At 46.8% G+C, this 19,317-nt stretch overlaps 3 protein-coding genes across 6 annotated transcripts; 1 reads left to right on the top strand and 2 right to left on the bottom strand.

Annotated features, from left to right (window-relative positions):
* Positions 1 to 1,636: 1,636 nt before the first annotated feature.
* LOC130124298 (phospholipid scramblase family member 5) lies at positions 1,637 to 4,795 on the top strand. Its single transcript, XM_056293759.1, has 7 exons — positions 1,637 to 1,982; positions 2,129 to 2,206; positions 2,368 to 2,560; positions 4,001 to 4,112; positions 4,398 to 4,497; positions 4,614 to 4,672; positions 4,769 to 4,795. The coding sequence occupies exons 1-7, from the start codon at positions 1,637 to 1,639 to the stop codon at positions 4,793 to 4,795; spliced, it is 915 nt and encodes a 304-aa protein (XP_056149734.1).
* A 291-nt stretch (positions 4,796 to 5,086) lies between these two features.
* eif4e2 (eukaryotic translation initiation factor 4E family member 2) lies at positions 5,087 to 9,512 on the bottom strand. 4 transcript variants are annotated; one of them, XM_056293131.1, is made up of 8 exons: positions 9,460 to 9,512; positions 8,318 to 8,423; positions 8,088 to 8,222; positions 7,756 to 7,860; positions 7,346 to 7,498; positions 6,649 to 6,789; positions 6,369 to 6,443; positions 5,087 to 6,257 (listed from the first exon to the last, which is right to left on the bottom strand). In XM_056293131.1, the coding sequence occupies exons 1-7, from the start codon at positions 9,477 to 9,479 to the stop codon at positions 6,408 to 6,410; spliced, it is 696 nt and encodes a 231-aa protein (XP_056149106.1). In that variant the 5' UTR covers positions 9,480 to 9,512; the 3' UTR covers positions 5,087 to 6,257; positions 6,369 to 6,407. The 4 variants fall into 4 exon arrangements, with proteins under 4 accessions (XP_056149106.1, XP_056149104.1, XP_056149108.1 ...); XM_056293129.1 differs by having other exon boundaries at positions 6,653 to 6,789; XM_056293133.1 differs by lacking the exon at positions 9,460 to 9,512 and adding an exon at positions 8,873 to 8,890 and having other exon boundaries at positions 6,653 to 6,789.
* A 761-nt stretch (positions 9,513 to 10,273) lies between these two features.
* On the bottom strand, positions 10,274 to 18,717 carry capn10 (calpain 10). Its single transcript, XM_056293460.1, has 13 exons — positions 18,499 to 18,717; positions 16,685 to 16,939; positions 16,347 to 16,478; positions 15,954 to 16,150; positions 15,253 to 15,482; positions 14,334 to 14,475; positions 13,982 to 14,148; positions 13,619 to 13,875; positions 13,309 to 13,511; positions 12,354 to 12,609; positions 11,574 to 11,767; positions 11,383 to 11,428; positions 10,274 to 11,231 (listed from the first exon to the last, which is right to left on the bottom strand). Exons 2-13 carry the CDS (start codon positions 16,826 to 16,828, stop codon positions 11,202 to 11,204), a joined length of 1,998 nt encoding a protein of 665 aa, XP_056149435.1. The 5' UTR covers positions 16,829 to 16,939; positions 18,499 to 18,717; the 3' UTR covers positions 10,274 to 11,201.
* Between the last annotated feature and the right edge of the window lie 600 nt (positions 18,718 to 19,317).

Here is a 19,317-nt window from a genome sequence, read left to right as displayed (position 1 = left end):
CTGACACTTTCTGTCTCTCAGACATCTTTTCCCGCCCTCAGATTGTCCTCTACGGTCAGTAGATGCCCGGTGGTGGACCACAGGTGGTGGTGGTAAGATAGCATTTACTGTTCTATTCGACTATTTTGATTTATCTTACCTGGTATGAACTGCTTCATGGGAATGACACTGTATGGACAGTGAAGTCCAATGGAAGGATGTTTGGCAGTTGAGTTGTAGCTGTAGTTGCTGTTTTGGCATGCATCTTCATAATGGCTGTAGCAGCACCAGCCCACATGGAGCACATGAAGTAGCGATGTGCTGTCATGATCTTGATGGCCTGGATCAAACAAAGTAGAAAACACCGTGTTTGTACTTTTGGGGGGGTAGTCAGGTCTGTGAGTGACCGTGTTAGTGTGACTCTGGTGGGAGTAAAAAAGGTGGCATATTCTGTTTTCAGGGTTGCATGTTTAACTTGGTGCAGAGGAAGTGTCGGTAGCAAATGTTGGTTGGATGAGATCCACTGCTTTCACAAGTCCTGGGGGAGAATACCCTAATTCTGGTGGATCATTTGAATTGCATTTGTCTCAGCCAGCAGAGAGTAAAGGTGTGAGGACAGTTCAAGTAGTCATATGAGTTTTCTTTCACAGAAATTAATCAGGAACTTGACTTTTCTGTTTACTTTTCTATGACTGCTAAACTTTCTGCAAATTGTTGCGGTGGCCGTATTGGCACTTTTGCAGATGCCATTGCAGGCACAAACCAAACTTCTTTTTTTGTGTGCAAATGTTGTGCTACCCATATAGGAGTCTAAAAAAGTCTAAATAATAGCCAGGGCTTGTTTATTTTTATCAGGGCTGTCGGTGGACATTGTAAAAAAAATGTCCTCTTTTTCCCCCCCAATTGTACTTGGCCAATTACCCCACTCCTCCGAGGCGGTCCCGGTCGCTGCCCCACCCCCTCTGCCGATCCGGGGAGGCTGCAGACTACCACGTGCCTCCTCCAATACACGCTGAGTCGCCAGCCGCTTCTTTTCACCTGACAGTGAGGCGTTTCACCGGGGGGGGGGGGGGGGGGGGACGTAGCGCGCGGGAGGATCACGCTACCCTTTTAGAGCCTACGTAACGGTGACGTCAGGGCGTCAGCTGGAGGCAGGCAACGTTGAATACGAATCCCGTCCTCAGGCAAGCGTACGTCATCTAGCTAACGTTAGCCAACATGTCTTCCTGCTGCGTTTTGGTGCCAGAATCGAAGAAGTAATAAGCTAAACCTGAAGTTTTATTGCCTACTAGCGCGCTAGGAGGCGCTAGTGGAGCGACCAGGAAACATATCCACATCCGGCTTCCCACTCGCAGACACGGCCAGTTGTGTCGGTGGGAACGCCCGACCAGGCCGGAGGTAACACGGGGGTTCGAACCGGCGACCCCCTGTGTTGGTAGGCAACGGAATAGACCGCTACGCTGCCCGGACATTGTACATTTGAGCCGTTCTCTTTCAAAGAGGCCTTCGGTAACGTGGTCTCAGAGCTGCGCATGCGCATTTTAGGTGTGGTTCTTACTGTACGTAGCTGTATAGACAACCTTATGCGATCTTAACGTTATTTCTGATGATCTGATCCGTCACGAGCAACACGCGTCTGTCTTTTAAATCTCAGACCATGTCAGCGGTGACGAAGCAGCCGCTTCCCTTTGGCCGGCTGGAGAGAGAGAAGCACATCCAGATGCTCTTTAGAGCTTTCCACAGACAACATAGGGCCTCCTGTGATCCCCAGGACTCACCTGGGACCCAACCCCACGGAGGGACACCTACCTGGGAACCAGAGGAGCAGCCTGCAGGTCTGGCACCTGGGAATAAGGCGGAGAATGGTCGCGTGCGGTCACCAGGGCAGCTGAGTAGGCCAGAGGTAAGGGAGCGGTGGCCTGAAGATGGATTGGGACTGGACTCAGTAGAGATGCTGGAAACCATCAGCCGATTGAATGTGACAGCCAGACCAGAGCTGCAAGGTCAGTGCAAATGCATGCCTGCTTCAATATGTGTGTGTGTGTGTGTGTGTGTGTGTGTGTGTGTTGTGCACGTGTGTGTGCATAGTTATGTATTCCCAAATTACACCATTTCACTAGCTTTAGTAAACAGTGCCTCCCAACTGCAGGTCCACAGTGTGTTCCCAGGAGGACCTACAGCGTAGCTGCAGGAGGCAGCAGAGAGCAGCTGTTTGTGGTTGTAGAAGGTATCAACACCAATCAAGATGCATGCTTTGTTCAGCAGAGCTTATAGCATTTAGTTCATCTGTGTAGGATACTGAAAACACAAGAGGATTTGAACTGGCTGCTCCTGTGCATCCTTGCCTTCACTGGCCTCGTGAACCTTATCACCTCTTGTTCCTGTCAGAGAGTTCCTGTCTGTGCCTGCAGTGCTGTGGTCCGGCACGTTCGTGTTCCCTGCAGGGTTTCGACGACAGGGGCCACCAGGTCTTCCATTTTCAAAGGCCCCTTAGGGTGGACGCTTGCTGCTTGGGCTGCTGCCTCATGGAAATGAGGGTCTACACCCCTGAAAACCAGCTCCTTGGTACAGTACGTCAGAGGTAAGATGATCTGAATCTGCTCACGTTGAGGTGTTACTCTTGGTACAAACAAACAAAGACCATGAAATAGTTTGTCAATCTGATGACCCGTCCATTAAACTTTCTACATTGCACATTTATTTTTTTTGTCTTTTTGGGGGGATTTTCCCCCCCAAATTTATCCGGCCATTTACCCCACTCTTCCGACCCATCCCGGTCTCTGCTCCACCCCTCTGCCAATCCGGGGAGGGCTGCAGACTACCACATGCTTCCTCTGATACATGTGGAGCCGCCAGCCACTTCTTTTCACCTGACAGTGAGGAGTTTTGCCAGGGGGACGTAGCGCGTGAGAATCACGCTATTCCCCCATTTCCCCCTCCCCCCCGAACAGGCGCCCCGACCGACCAGAGGAGGCTCTAGTGCAGCGACTAGGTCACATACCCACATCCAGCTTCCCACTTGCAGACACAGCTAATTGTGTCTGTAGGGACGCCCGACCGAGCCGGAGGTAACACGGGGGATTTCAAACTGGCAATCCCTGTGTTGGTAGGCAACAGAATAGACCACCACGCCACCCGGACACCCTTACACATTTATTTCTATCCATCCATTATCCAAACCGCTTATCCTGCTCTCAGGGTCATGGGGATGCTGAAGTCCTTCTATTTGCATCATCTCTAGAGCATTTTCAGTTCTATCTCTATTACCTTAGAACCAGTGTTAGCCCTCAAGCCTTTGTAGGCTTATTAGCCCCCTGGACCAAGTTAGATGCCTAGGCCTGTAAATAGCGGGGCAGATTTCCCTGTTCTACCCACCCATGCTGAAGTCTAAACTGGGGAGAGTTAACACACAAAACAGCTGTCTGCATAGAGACACACAGATAGACTTGGACAGGGCAGGGAAGAATGTGGCATTGTTCTTAATGGAACATACAGCTTCGCTGCCAGTACCTATAATAATACCCATTATCCATATCACAATGGTTGCTGATAAAGCTCTTGTAGGCAGAATGGAACCTCTTCTTCATCGGCCAGCCCAAATCCCCTCCCTCTTCAACTGGCCTAAATTTGACTTCAGGTCAGCTAAGGTCCAGTTTGTGTGTCAAGTATAGTTTTCCGGCAGTGACACCAGAATAATGCTTGTGTCCAATTAAGACTGAGCTTGGCAGAGGTTTCGGTGACCAGAGATCTACTTGGTATAAATATTCTCGCAGTTATTCTAGAATAAAGTGCGGCCCAATTTGAACCCCTCTAACACCAAGCGCACAATGGTTTTCATGCTGCAGAGCCATGGCAGCTGAAAATGGGATCAGCCAAGCATCAAGACCGGCCTACATCAAAGTGTGTGAAGTGGTCGCTAGCGTAGGCCCATGCCAAGTTGTTTGCATGCTTACATAAGGAAGAAAGTGTGTAAATTGATCAGTTGGTTGTGTGTTTGTGTGTTGGTTGACTGGGAGGTCAGGTGGAGCATGTTCACCCCCCTGTTGGAAGTGTGTGATCCAGAGGGCAGATCTAATGTCCGAATCCAGGGTTCCTGCTGCCCGTGTCGCTGTCTCTCGGACCAAGAGTTTCAGGTAACCGCTCAGAATAAAAGCATGTCAGGTGACATCATGTTGATTCAACCGGTGAAATCCGTTGGCTCAGGCCTGAACCCTGAGCCCTGAACCCAAGGCTCTGGGACTGAATCCAAATCAGGACCTCTGTATGTCTTCCCTTTCTCCCCCTCACTCATCTGTCTAATGGAGGCTGAGATGCTCAAAAACCATCTATGAAAAAAAGAATTTAAGATAAAATGCCTGTACCAACAGTATATTTTAAATAATCCTCTGAACTTTTTATGTCATTCCACCAAACACCAGGTCATCTCGATGATTGGCGAAAAAATTGGCACGATATGGAAGAAATGGCCTGGCTTCAATGATGAGTGCAACATGGACCACGAATATTTTGGGTTGGAGGGTGAGTTCTAGTCCGGCAGACGGCCTTCCCTACTCCACTCGAGACATTAGCATACATATTTCTTGCACCAAATTCATTGATCTCAGGTCAACCAATTTTAAATCTATATCCTACAGTGCCGCTAAATATGGAGTCACACACCAAACTGCTCCTGCTGGCTGCTGCATTCTTACTGGTAAACACATTCAGTTATGTATAGTTACATCTTAGCCATTGCAATAATTATCAATCTTCCTAGCTGCACGGGCTTCACCCTCTTCTTGTTTCTTAGAGCCACATGTTCTTTGAGATGAGTTGATATGTGAAAGAACCAAACAACAAATGAACCGAGGTCATCCCAAGACGACTACAGCCACAGCAGTGGAGGTGGGACCATTCGGCTTCACTTCACCGTTTGACAGACCTCAGGAACCCAACTCGGCCCCAGAGGGTTGTTCTAGTAGATAGGATGTTGACTGGAGAGAACACAATGATGTAAAAACCTCCTGTTCCATCACACCTCAACAGGTGCTGCTTTGGAGAGTAAACGGAAATCAAGTTTCACCTCATGACAACACAAAGGGACATAGAGCCGAGTTATAGCAGCAGATGCATATTCAACATTTATTGCTATAATCCATCAGGTGTACGTCACACAGCACTTTTCCTCTTTTTAAACACACACCTGTTCCCAGCACCACACATCCAATCCTAGGCAGCATTAGTTTTTCCTTTTTTTTGCTCTCCAGGGATTGATAAAAGCTGTAACAGGGAGGAGACAGACAAAGCCCTGACCCGTGGCCAGTTTCATATCCTCAGTACAAAATGGAAACAAATGAGGATGGGGTTGAAAGGGCCGTGATTGCTGAGTCAGATCTGTGTTTCATGGCTACTCGTACCGCCGGTGGAGGGCGATATCGCAGCAGAACCCAAAATCTTTGAAGGCGTTAAGACAGATCAGCTGAAGGGAAACGGGGTTAGGGTCAGGCTCAAAGGCCAGGCACAGTGATGTAGGCAGCTTGGCAGTTTATTTTTCAAGACACTATTCACACAATCCTTTTGGCCCACTTCCATAACGCTCCTCATGGTTTGGGATTCAACTTTCAATGTCAAAGACGTAGAACCACGGCTGATTCAAATAAGAGAGCTCTGAAGTGGATAGTTTTTACAAATATACTTTTATACACAATAATAACAATTCTAGTTTAAACAGCCAGAGGCTCTGTGGTTAAAATACAGCACTATATTAAAATAACCTACCTGTAACCCTGTTTGTTTTAAGAGTCCCAATAAAAAAAAAAAAACTCTGAATTCATTTAACCAAAATGAACAGGAGGTGTGGATTGTTACATAATAAAATCAGATCAATTTAAGATGCTCATTGGTTTTTTTTTTGTATTTTCTAAGTACTCTTAACCAAGTACTCGCTTGTCAACAGACAACACCTGTCACAAAGTCTCCATCTAGTGGCAAGTACGACATATTGCAGATTTTTTTCTACAAAAAAAAAAAGACAACCACAGGGGAGTCGTTCCTCTCTGGCAGAACCAAAATAAAACCTCCAGGTCTCAGATAAACATCTTGGTCAAACATCTTATCCCGTTGATAGGGTTGTCGGCTCTGGTCCAGTTTCCGTATGTGACAGAAAGAAGGAATGCTCTCGTATCCTCTGTCTCTTGACTGTTGCTCTGTCTCTGTGTTGAACACTGAAACACCGTCAAACCGTGCAGAGGTATCCTTCTCTGGACTCTTCGCTCCCCCAAAACATCACGCAAATACATCTAAACACCAACAGACATAAGCAGAGAAAAAATGGCAAGAATCAGACCAGCAAGACGGCGCACCCAGGCATTGGAAATGAGACAAGATATTACATTAACCACGCCACCTACCCTTGGCAGAGATTAAGGAACGGGGATTAACGACCACCGCTAGCATTCACCAGACCATGGAAGTCTTCCCAGGCTCTGAAAGCAAAAACGAATGCAGTAACATCGAAGGTTGACAGGTGAATTGACGCGACACAAAACTGGGTTTCTGCCATTTTGTATATCATATGAGCGGTGTGCAGGAGTTTGCCTCCAGTGTGAAAAGCCTGCGAGTGAGCCGAGTGCATTTATGTGTATGTGAGAGAGAGAAGTCAAGAGGTAAAAATTAAAAAAAGAGACATACATACTTGATGCTGTCTGTGTGAGTCTTGTATTCCATGATGGTGTTAGGAGGCAGGTTGAGCACCCGTCGCAGGGTATCTCTGATGCGGGCAGTAGTAGCCTGGTCACTAGCCGTCTTGTTCCATATGGAAATGATGTCCTCCTAGGAAGAAATTTAGGAAGATTTTAGGGAGATAGGAAGATCCCCCCCCCCTTTTTTTTCTCCCCAATTGTATTCAGCCAATTACCCCACTTTACCGAGCCACCCCGATCATTGCTCCACCCCCTCTGCTGATCCAGGGAGGGCTGCAGACTACCACATGCCTCCTCCGATATGTGGAGTCACCAGCCACTTCTTTTCACCTGATAGTGAGGAGTTTAACCAGGGGGGCATAGCGCATGTGAGGATCACGCTATTCCCCCCCAGTTCCTCCTTCCCCTGAACAGGCACCCCGACCGACCAGAGGACACGTTAGTGCAGCAACCAGGACACATATCCACATCCGGCTTCCCACCTGCAGACATGGCTAATTGTGTCTGTAGGGACGCCCAACCAAGCCGGAGGTAACACAGGGATTCGAACTGGCGATCCCTGTGTTGGTAGGCAACGGAATAGACTGCTACGCTACCTGGACGCCCCCCAGGGGTGAGAGATTTGTGTGTGTCTCAGGCGAGTACTGTGTATCGAGGGTATTTGTGTGTATCTTGTGTCCATTTACCTGGAAGCGCACAGAAACCACAGCCCCGCAGATCTCCTCTCCCACCATGAACTGCTCCCCGAGCATGGCCAGGATGAGGTTCTCCCAGCAGCGAGACGCCAGGCCCTTTCTTAAACGGATGATCCACTTCCCACCCATCTTATTGGCATCGTCCTGAATACAGAACACACAAGCTTAGAAAATCGGTCCGCATTTGTAAAACCTAGTGGCTTAATCACAGTGTTTGATCAGAACACCTCCATGTTTTACTTCAGTTAATTTAAGTTTTTCCTTAGCTGGCTCTTAAAATATGAAGAAAAGAAAAACCATAAATAATTTCTAAATGAGCTTTGGCCCATCTCTGAATCGGGCATGATCACATGAGGCAAGTATTGACCAGGCACTAAAGCCAGTTGAAGAAAAGTACCCACCTCCCACATGGGCTTAATGCCTTCCTTGAAAAGGTGGAAGTCGCTGTGACCAGTTAGGTCGCCTGGCCTGATCATGTGACTATAGAAACGCCAGAACTGCTCCACCTTGGAAAGAAAGGGACAAGCGCTCTATACATTAAACAAGTTGAGTCAATACTCGGCGTTGAATTCACTGACAATGTTGGTTACTAATCACAGACTTGCTTTGTGGAATAAGGCCAACTGAGAATGGAAAAGAAAAAAAGGTGAGAATGTCTCATCCCTATCTGAGACATTGAAAAACAAAAATCCTACTTTAAATGCATGGTAAAAACGTGAGCAAGCAGACGGACCGAGGCGAAGCTTCCAATCTGTTTGATGTTCTGTTCGTAACTCTGGGTGCTGGCCGGTCTCCCTGGAGTGCGTCTGGAGTACCAGAAAGTGTAGTTATACTGAAGAGGGTGCTCTCCTACCCCGGGGATCACCATCTGAAAAGGAGAACCCCTGTTATTGCTTGCGCATGGGGGGGGGGGGATAAAGGAAAACAAACACTCGCCGAGTCTCATCTTTCTGCCGCCCTCACCTTTTTTTTGGCAGTGTTCGGCTCCTTGTCGTCCTCTTCGATTTTTTCCTTCTCACAGTCTTTCGGTGAACCTTGGTCTTGGTCTCCACTGTCATCATCTTTTAAGCTGCAGATAGCAAGAGGAAAAACACAGTGTTGGCACAGACAACCTGGTCATACGAAGTGATCACTCATCAGGAAGGCAGACATGCTTTTCTCCTCTGAAGGTGCTGCTGGGGAGGCTGGGGAGGATCCTTGCCGCTTCAATATATAGGCAATAGTCTGCCGTTTTACACACACACACACACACACACACACACACACACACACACACACACACACACACACACACACACACACACTTCTGCATTGTTTCACTTTAACTTATATGATCATTATACACATCCGGCATTGCTTCACTACAATGTATGTACTCATTTAGTACCTACTTGGCTGCTGTATATCAGCTACTGTTTAACTGCTCTGCCCATTCGGCATCTATCTGATGTTTCTCCCATCCCCCCGCCCCCCCCCCCCCGACATATTTTTCACTAACAAGGCTGTATTATGACGTACCGGAGGGCTACACAGATAACAACCACCTCTACTTATCCAGTGCCGCACGTATTTATTCAGTAAACGGGACACACCGCACTCCCCCAACTCGCCCATCCTCCGGCGACCCCCCCCCCAAACGCGACAAGAGGACGCGAAAGCCCGACTGTAGTCCGCGCCTGCGCGCCACCTCCCCGCCGGCCTCTCGACAACTGACACACCGAGGACTCGGCTGCGGCCTAAAGGGGCCCGGGTGCCTCTCTTCCGGGCTGAGCCGCGGCTTATCAGCAATCGCCGAGCACAGAAACGATCGTCTCCCTCTCGACAGCGCCCGTGGGCGTCCTAAAACGCAACACACGCCGTGACGGACCCGCCGCCTTTCCCCCACGCACACACACGCACACACGGCGGCACCACCACGCAAGACTCGCAAAAGCTGTCACACCTCTTTCCACGCGCAGAACTCGCGTCTCATTCATTCCGCGTCTCGCCCCCTCCCCCTCCTCGTCCTCCCCCCCCCGTCCCCCTCCTCTCTCCCGGGCGAAGCCGACATTGGAAACCGGGGCGCGGGTGTTCGGCAGGAGAGGGAAAAACTTTCGGCTACTTACGCGTCAAATTTGTTGTTCATTATTTTTCCCGTACGCGTCTCTCTTCGGGGAGGGGGGGGGAGGGGGAGGGAAGTCCGACCAGTCTCCTGGATTCTGCAGGAACGGCGGCGCGCACGGCCCGAGCGGCGTGCATGCGCACAACGTGTTGTCGCTCGCTCCCTCCCTCGCTCGCTCTCGACTCGCTCGTCGTGTTTTCGCCCCTGACGGCGTGGGGCGGGGCTCCCTGACGTCATCCCGGACGGTCACGTTCACCGGGTCCGCTTTGAAAAAATGTTTACGACCCAGGCACCTACCGCGCGCGTGTCCGTCCCGGGACAGGGAGCCATCCTCCGTCGCTCTTCCTGACGTTTCCCCCCCCCCCCCCGTTTCGTTTCCCTGTTAAGGTTTTTCTTGTGGGGGGGGATTTTTTTTTCTTTTCTCATTCGGGTTTAGTCTCCAAGGACGGAGGGTGTCGTGTATATTGTAGGTCCCCGTTGGGACGACCTCGTGATTTTGGGCTACACGAATAGGCTGTGAATTGTGTCGATGAGCACGAAAAGGGGATTTGAGGCGACGGCGGCGGAAGTGAAATGAACCGCGACACGCACGTGCGCTCGGCAGCGTCCGCTTCTCAGATCCGCGAACTGAACCTTCGCTCTTATGAAGGCTCATCTTTCACACTCGGCAGCTGGATTTCTTACACCCCCGAACGAGATTAGGAGCCCCAAAAAAAAAAAACGGTTTGCGAAATCCGCGACGAGTGGTAAAGCAGAGACAATATACGTGTAAAATTGACGAGGAAATTCATACCGACTAAGTTATTTGATGACTTTTTATTCATTTTGTCTGTTGCAGGCAAACATCATTAAATAAATACATATAGACCGCACTGGCAGATGCAGTCAAGAGTACAGTACCGCTGAATTCAAGTGATCACAAGGAATCCTAGAACATTTGCATGATTGCCAGGTAGACTGCCACTGATCCTATTTGACCATGAGGTTAAAGGATCAAGAAAGGTAAAACACTGGTTGATGGTCAGGGAGCAGTGCAGCAGACTGGTGGGCTCGACAGCAGATTTGTCCAGGAGGATACAGGATGGGGTCATCACTTTTACTTGGCCCAGGGAGGATGATGCCTCTGTCTGTGTCTAAACCGTATGGGTCAGGTGTGGTGTTGAATGTTTGGTGGTGGGCGGTTGGGGTCTGGAGGGGGGGGTTGTCATGGTATGGCATGGTGTGGTGTGGTACAGCGTGGTTGGCTCTGTTGTTGGGAGACCGTCTCCTCCCCCTTGCCCCCCTAGACCCCTGTGAGGAGCTTCATGAGAGGCCCCTTTGTCCCTGGGCCTGCGGGCACACCGGTGGGTGAGCGAGCGAGAGCAGGAGCCGGCCTCTTCAATGGCGGCTGTTTGTTTACACCAGCCGGCCCCGTCATCCCTCATTAGCAGCCCAGCCCACCGACAACTTCTGATGTTCTAATCGCCGCTCTGTGTGTGTAGCTGCCCATCGGGCCAAGCCTCGCCAGGTCAGCAGTGAGGAGTTTTTAGGAGTGCTGACACAAATGCCAACATATTCCTGTTAACACTGATGCACTCTGTCTGAAACACAAACACTCGCTCGCTCTCTCTCTCTCTCACACACACACACACACACAGTCGTGCTTAGCATAGCAGCCTCTGTGGAGGCGGAGGGCAGGAGAAGTGGATCTTTCATCCTGGGCCAAGAGCTGAACCCACATCAGTGGAGCAGCAACACCGCTCCCCACTAGCGATGCATCACAGAGATGTGAGAGACCTGCCGCCCGGAGGAAGACACAGAAGTGAGACGGAGATTATTAAATGCTGCCATCTACTGGCCTGAACTTTACGGTTAAGGAAAAATAAAGCCATTGGCAACAGCTATAACATAAAATACTGTAAATTCTGCTCTCTATAATCCAACTGACCTCTTGGATGGGTCTCACCAGCCTCTCCTGACATTCCACCACCCTCCTGAAAAAAGAACGCCTCCTTTATCACTCTTTTACTCCCGAATAATTCATACAATTGCTTTTATCTTTGTGTTAAGATTGTGACTGCGCTAGTTGTGTGGAAAGAGGCATGAGGATTCAGCAGACCATTAAGGAGTGGAGCCAACCTGTGTATTCTACGCTCCACGGAGAGGGTGAAGTTGCCTGGACAGTCGGGCTGATATGTGGACGGCACTACGGCATAAACTCCAGGGAAAAGACAGCAGGCCAAGCTGACATCTTGGGTGTAGCAGTGGGGAACACAACTGGCTACTGGATTGTCATCCCTGGGTAGAGTCACCTCAGAAAACCCCTCTGGGACCTGGACACAGTATATTTAAAAATATTCACTTATGCTCTGTGAAGCCTGCTTCAGCTGATTTTTAAAGCCACTATCCTGAGGGTTTACAGGCAAACATTTGTCCTCTTCGATGCTTTCTATTACTGGGATATTTGAGACGGTAATTAATTCATGAATTCCCAAATTACCACTCCTTTTGTAGTTGCTCGTTTGAATGTTTACGTTCTGGTATGACTTTCCTGAGAAAGAATATACATTACATACTATTTTACATCTTTACCATGGCAGCTAATTTGGAAAAAGGGCAAGTAGCAGTAAGTTTGAAGAGGAAGGATAGTGTTGAGGCTAATAAGCAGATATGCTAGACAAAACCAGTAGAAAACCTTTACCAAGATCAAAAAATAAAACCCAGGTTTGGCAGCAGGGCAGCCGCCAACAGCATCGGTGACTCTTTCATTTGGAATGAGACTCTGGGATGCGGCCGATGTAATCACCAGTATCATCACAGGTGTCAGTAAGTCCAACAAAAATGACAATATTCAGAAATGTGGCTTTAACTAGAGCTGAATATGTTGCTTAATACACATTATGCTAATATTTGACTGACCTTGTAGATGTGGAAGCCAATTGCATGGAGGTCAGTATAATCTCGGCTCTGGTGCAGGGTAATCCTGACATTAGTTGCTGGTTTGCTTGCGGGGTCATCGCACACAGTGAACTGGAAACAGGGGTTTTGCAAGTGAGAACGAAAGTTCCTGCTTCCTCCAGCGCTAGTCCCCTTCACCCACATACCATGGAAGTAACTGGTCTCCCATTCTCCATCTGCCTCCAACGGCAGAGAAGGCCCTGGTGTTTTCAGGGCACTGAGGACACAAACATATTCTCGTGTTAAAGCTTTTGTTTTTTTAACCCACTCATAGCAAAAAATGCAAAAACAGAACGAAAACAGAATTTGCAACAGACACAGTCTCCTAACAATGTCTCTTATTGCCTTATTGTGCCAATAAACCACAACCCAACTTTCTGTTCCCCCACCATGCTGTAATTTACCTATCAAGGCTGATGAGTTAGCTGAGCATGCTTGTCTCCATTAAAATCAGTCAAAACATATCTAAAAATACACTTTCAGCTCTTTGATACTCACGCTGTAGCGACAGCTGTTAAAACAGACCTTCTTTGAAGTCGTCTCGAAGAAAAACCCATCCTTCCTGTACCGTTCTAACCCTTTTTTGATATGGGCTTTGCCATTTTTTCATTGTTAATGTTTCACTACAATGTGTGTCTCGCTCATGAAGATGAAGTACATTTACTGTGCTGAATAGGTGTTGCACTAGACTATAAAATATGTTCAGCGCTGGAGACCAGTGGATCTTGCTAACTCATCAGTATGGAAGGTGAGTCGCTCCACATTGATTAAATTTGCAAGATTCTGTCCAGAATTGACCGTTACCATAGCTAATAACGGGAAAAACAAGGGAGAAATCAAAAAACGGAACTACTTAAAGAGACTAACAAAAGTCAGCTCAGTAATTTTATTTTCCTTTACCTTTAGTGGTCCTTACCTGAGTGATGTGGGTGAAGAAGAGAAGACCCTAATGAGAAAGCTGGCCTCAGCTCCCGGTAGGAAGGCACTGGGGATGAGGAGGTGGTAGCCAGGCTCCAAGTGACTGTGGAGCACCACCTCTCGCTCGTATGCATGGCAGTGTGTGGAACCGCAAGGCGGTTTGTTCAACATACGGCTCAAGTTAAAACGCTTCTTTTCCACCTGGTTACAGTCACACACAAACAATAGATATAAGCACACAAATAAGCACCCTGGTACAAAGACAAGACACACTGTAGCTTGTGTTTGTAAAAGTCATCAAATAAAACCTTCCACATGTGGAGGGCAATGGCTTGGTAGCGCTGGTGCTTTGTGTTGTTGCCGTCTTCAGCTGTTCTTTGCATATACTGCTCGTTGTTTCTGCATTTCTTGTGCTGCAGCAGAGACACAAGGACTTCTCCTCTCTGAGCTACTTTCAGCCAGTACTTGGGATTGGTGCAATAGCTATTGTTGTTACGCCAACCGCCCGCAGAGTGTCCTCTCACCCATCGACCAACCAGCTGATGGCTGTATGCTAGCAGATTTCCTGTTTGAGGAGGGGGAAGGTCGTCAAAAACCTACGATAACACTACGATAACAGTTCTGTGTAAATCACAATCACCAACTGGCTAAGGGAAGAGAATGAGAACTACCAGTATAGATGCTCTGTAGGTGTCCTTCCTTGTTGATGGGATACCCCACTGTGACATCATCAAACTGAGACAGGAACTCAGTTTTGTCCAACCAGAACTCGCCCTCCTTTGTTCTACCTTGCAGATCTAGAGCACAGGCGGGATCAATGGAGCTCCAACCTGCTCCGCTGCAGAGCCACAGAGAGGAGGCACAGGATTAATATGACAGATGGAAAAGCCTTAAAACACCAATTTTTTGCCAAGACAGACTCATCAACAGCTCTGCTAAAGTGAAATGTCAAACATGCAGTTAGTATGGGGTCAATCTAATTGAAAACAACAGAAACTTTCATGTATAAACACACACACTTACCCTTCCACCCAGTCACCTCCCCAGCAGCGTCTTCCCCAGGGGTTTCTGATCCGGAGCAGTTGTAACTGACCCCCTGACACTGTTGTCACATCTAGCCACTCCATCACACTCATTGCATGGTACTGATCCACCTCACCGGCACCTAGGACAGCCAACAAGGTCAATCAGGAGATTTGTCAGAAAATGTCTTCCGCATATGTAATCTCATTTCTGATTCAGGTAAAATAATTTTATCCCCTTGAAAGTCATGGCAGCCACTTCTATGAGTCCTAGGGTCAGCATTTAGAAACGAGACAATTTGTGACTTCCAAATTCAGTAGTATGAGAGACCGTTGGTTTAGTGAAAAAAAGAGCAGAGCAAGGCAAGATGACTGGACTGTGCTTGTATCTGTAGCGGGAGTCACTACTTCCCCAATCTTGCGATGGCTGTGAAAAACATCTGTAGCCACAGTAATGTTTAATTCAGACAAAAAAAAATGATGGCTGCCATTGCCAGCTAAGATATTGTTTTTTAGTCACTTGACTACTCTACTCAACGGAGACTTCCGTTTATCCATAGGGTCAAAGTAAACCTCCACTGACAGCAGCTTACAAATCTGATTTTTTTTTAAGCAACATACTTTCATACTCATTTAAGAAATTCTTTCGTGTGTTTGGACCACAACAACCCAATTTTCAGCCTTTTTTTTCTTCTTTCAAATGAAGAAGGAAGGGGATAAAGCAGGGGAGGAACGCAACATTGAGTACCTTACTTTACTACAATTTCACTAGTGTCCAATACGGTTACACACTATGCAGTCTAACTGCATCCACACTCTAATTTGGTAGTCAATAACCGTGTGGGTGCACTGGAGAGTGACAACTGTACTTAACTGCGGTATGTATGGCAGCTAATGTAATAGCAAAACACACTCCTGACCTCCATGGCTGCTGTGAGTGCAGCAACTGACAGCACAGCCATTCCTCACTGGGTGCAGCAGGCTGAGGCTCAGCGTTCTCCTCCTGACCCGGTCACTGTCTTGTTCTGTTCCCAGCTCCTCCTCCAACCCTCCTTTCGCTAGGTTCAATCGCTCAGCCAAGCCCCCGGTCAGGTCTACCAAGGCCTCAGAGACCTGCCCTGCCCAAAGACGTTCATATGAACCATAAAACCTAGAAAGGGAAAGAGAAGGGCTTTGTAAGAGAGACTTTCTATTAATTCACAAAGCATTTTTTCAACAATTTTTTTGCCTAACAACCCATGATTACCAATGGCAACCGCCTGAAACAAGTATGCACACGTGATGTTGAACTGTAAGCCCAAGACCTGATTTTTATTTCACATTTTCATGCTGTTGTAGGGAGCTTCGAGGATAAGAATAACATTTAATGGGAAAAGTACTTATTATAAAGAGACATAATCCCATGTTTCTATATTGTTTTTCACTTCCCATAAATAATCTTGAGTACTGTCATGGAGCAAAAGAACTAGAAATCGTCAGTAGTTTTACAAAAGTAATGGCAATACAATTAATCAAAAAGATGTCCATTACAACTGAACCAGTGGGGTAAGTAAAAATGAGAGGCACAATAAATCAGTCAAAATCTTTTAAAAAGACAGGGAAATGTTCACAGGCTACTCACTTGGCATAGGCCTTCTCCAGCAAAGCTATCCAGAAGACATTGGGGGTCTGGCACCGGGAGAAGCAGAGCATAGAGCCGATGCAGGGCAGTCGGTCATCAATGGTGACTTCTGTCCAGTGTCCCAACCGCCAAAGGCGAAAGTGGAAGCAGCCTCTGTATCTGCCATCACCACACATGGGTTGGTCTGGGGGTATTACCTTGAAAGGATCGGTAAAAAAAAAAAAAAGTTACCTTAGCGGTGGTTGTTGGGTGACAGAAAGTACATGACATTTTAGGCATTCAGTAGATACTTTTTTCCAGAGAGACTTGCAAAAACTCCCATTAAATCAAATGACATATTACAATTCATGAAAATACCTTTTCAGATGTACAGCATCACACATACTAATCTACCTTGTCCATGAGATGTTTGTTCTTGATTAAGATGGTGCAGGCACAAAGAAACCAGCAATCTCCTAATGAGCCCTGCTTTGCATGACCCTCATTGACATTGTCCGGGAATAGAGCTGGTGAAACGCAGATCTCCTGTAGAGTTAGAGAGAAATAAAAGCAAAACCAAACAAGAAGAGCATCCTTATAGGAGCAAATGATAGCCTTATTCCACTTACTGTTTCCCAAAGACTGTATTGTAATGCTAGTAGTTCAATTATGAAAAACATGCATGGTCAAACAAGATGATGGGGAAACTAGGGGAAAATCACTTCTGCATTCCCTCAAGGACCTGGCCTTACTTGTGGGCGATGCCAGGTGATGGTTCTCTGTAGCTTGGCAATGGGAGTGGAGTAATCAGAGAACAGGGATGTATCATCACAGGTGAAGTCTGGGTCCTCAAAAAGACCCTCACTTCTGCATTCATCCCTCTCCTCTTCCTCCATGTTCTCCGTTTCCCCGAGCCTGTATTATATTGGGTGGGCTGGTCTAAATCAGCCAGCTCTGACAAAGCTTTTCTGGATGTCTTTCCAATTCAACAGTGCCACTCATCTGCCCTGGAAGATATTAGCCATCACACAATGAATACTTAGCTATATTATGAAAATTATAGTTTGCAGGTCATAGTTTATCTGGAAGAATAAATTTTCCTAGCGACGTTTTGCAAAATTAATACTTAACTACGGTTGTGTACTCAATTACAAGAAGACAGAAATTTACCTACACTCAGTCAAATAACCTTTTAGTTTGGAAAAGTTTGCCCTTCGTTTATGACAACAACAACAACAACAACAACAACATTATCTATACAGCACTTTTATTAAAAGAGCGTTCTCTTAAAACATTATAATAGATTAACCATCACTGGTATTAGCTATGCTTACACTGTAGGACTCTGCTTTTGCCGCCCACCTACTATTCCCCTGTGCATATCTCTTGTTCCTACTCTACTTTGCAACATGTAGGCCACATATCTTGAATAAAATGAAGAATGATTGAATGAAAGCCACTGTATTTTGTTATTGTATAGTTACAACGAAATTTGTTTTCTGCATTTAACCCATCCTTGGTGCCCAGTTACTTACTGACAAGCACCAAGTAACTGGGCACCACGGAAATGAATAATAACATGACGATTTCCATGGCGATACAACATTTATACATATATACTTGTACATATATACTCAAAACACACACTGTAAGGAACAGCGATGCACTTTTACCATCACCCTTTTCTTGTGTTGAACAAGCCTGTCTCAAGGGAGGGGGGGTTCCCTTTTTCGAAACTCATGAAAAACATCAGAAATGTGCTTTCATGGACCCTAGAGATTAAAGCCATTTGTAATCCCATTTGAAATGCAAATTAGCTTTTGGTACATTAGGGGAAACCCCACCTTTACCATGAACAATATTCCAAAATAGCAACAACAGTGTAGTCTTTGCTTTGAGCAGAGTCGTTTTTTAGAAGACAATTTGAAGTCCTTGTTCTTCAAATCAAGGGGTCACAGAGTTACTGGCCATAGTTAGGGTTAATACTCCTGCCTGTGCCCCTGGCCAAGGCAATGGAAAGAAGAACTGGAGTTGGTCCCTGGGAGCTGCAGCTGCCCACTGCTCCTATACAATAGGATGGGTTAAATGCAGAAGACAAATTTCATTGTAACCTGTACAATGACAAAATAAAGTGGCTTTCTTTCTTCTTTTCTTTCTTCTATTGTATAGGAGCGGGGACCAACTCCAGTTCTTTTTTTTCTTATTGCCTTGGTCAGGGACACAGACAGGAGTATTAACCCTGACACGCATGTCTTTTTGATGGTAGGAGGAAACCGGAGCACCCGGAGGGAACCCACGTAGACACGGGGAGAGGACCTGGGACAGCCTGGGGTTCGAACTCAGGACCCTCTTGCTGTGAGGCAACAGTGCTGACCACTGGGCCACCGTGCCGAAAATCAGCCCCCCCCCTCCCCATTAGCTCTAGCTTTGTTTAAATTGTGGGAGTCTGTTTGTACTGCTTTACTATCCTATTACCTTGTACACTAGCATTATTGTTGGTAGCAGTGATGTTAATATGTTAATACAGACTGCGAGCGGCCACATTGCAGATGGCGTCTTATCTTACCTTGCTCTACTTTGTCCGGTGTTATGACGAACTGGGATGCTAATAACAAGAGCATCAACGTTAGCTATTCTAGCGGCTAGCTGATGTTAGCTTATGAAGCGTTGGAATAACGCTACCTAGCTTGTCTCTGTGGCTTAGACTTGACGTGGTATTTCAGTCATCCTCAATTTCAGAGAGCAAACGTGTTTATTCCACCGTGGAACAAAAAAACGGTCTTAGGGAGACCATATGCATACAAGGTAAAGCTACACCGACAGAAAAAAAGGTCCATATTTTTGTAGCGTTAGCCTCTTCCGGCTGGACATCAGGCTGCCCATTCATTATGTGAATCCTTCCTTGCAAATGTTGTGAATTAATGCTCGCCACCTAGTGGATATAAATTGAATTGCGCAACCTGGTGCACCAACAAGGAGATGGGTGATTTGCATGGGTTAGTCTTAGAAAATGCTATGAAAGAAAAATAACTGATACATGATTGTGAAAACAGAGACGTTTATTTATGAAACTACAGTTTATTTACAGTCTGTGATAAATGAAACCCCATACTCTGCTTCGTTTTAGTTCAAATAGTTCCTAATATTGAATGCCAAGTGATGATGACATTCAATATTGATCAATGAACTCGGTCGCAAAAGACGGTTGAAAAGAAATGATGGTGCAGTAATTTAGATATATCTTGAATGCCTCATATCTTCTGTGTAATCCTTCCACGAGTATAGATGCTGATCAAATATGGCTCACAGCTTTTTTTCCTTGTGAAGAGGGCAGAACACATCAAGCACACTGGTTTCTGTGCTGTTTTTACGGATGGCACTTGAT

The sequence above is a fragment of the Lampris incognitus genome, chromosome 14, assembly GCF_029633865.1.
Source record: "Lampris incognitus isolate fLamInc1 chromosome 14, fLamInc1.hap2, whole genome shotgun sequence".
In the NCBI taxonomy this organism is placed as follows: Eukaryota; Metazoa; Chordata; class Actinopteri; order Lampriformes; family Lampridae; genus Lampris; species Lampris incognitus.
This window is presented reverse-complemented; position numbering and strand designations above follow the sequence as displayed.

Excerpts from the sequence above, each read along its gene's own strand:
- capn10 (XM_056293460.1), bottom strand. The coding sequence starts at position 16,828 with ATGGAGGAAGAGGAGAGGGATGAATGCAGAAGTGAGGGTCTTTTTGAG. Across the intron at positions 16,151-16,346 it reads ACAAACATCTCATGGACAAG|GTAATACCCCCAGACCAACC; the intron begins GTAGATTAGTAT and ends GATCCTTTCAAG. Across the intron at positions 13,876-13,981 it reads CCTACAGAGCATCTATACTG|GAAATCTGCTAGCATACAGC; the intron begins GTAGTTCTCATT and ends CTCCTCAAACAG.
- eif4e2 (XM_056293129.1), bottom strand. The coding sequence starts at position 9,479 with ATGAACAACAAATTTGACGC. Across the intron at positions 8,424-9,459 it reads ATGAACAACAAATTTGACGC|CTTAAAAGATGATGACAGTG; the intron begins GTAAGTAGCCGA and ends TGCTATCTGCAG. Across the intron at positions 8,223-8,317 it reads CGAACACTGCCAAAAAAAAG|ATGGTGATCCCCGGGGTAGG; the intron begins GTGAGGGCGGCA and ends TCTCCTTTTCAG.
- LOC130124298 (XM_056293759.1), top strand. The coding sequence starts at position 1,637 with ATGTCAGCGGTGACGAAGCAGCCGCTTCCCTTTGGCCGGCTGGAGAGA. Across the intron at positions 1,983-2,128 it reads AGCCAGACCAGAGCTGCAAG|GTCCACAGTGTGTTCCCAGG; the intron begins GTCAGTGCAAAT and ends TCCCAACTGCAG. Across the intron at positions 4,673-4,768 it reads TGGCTGCTGCATTCTTACTG|AGCCACATGTTCTTTGAGAT; the intron begins GTAAACACATTC and ends CTTGTTTCTTAG.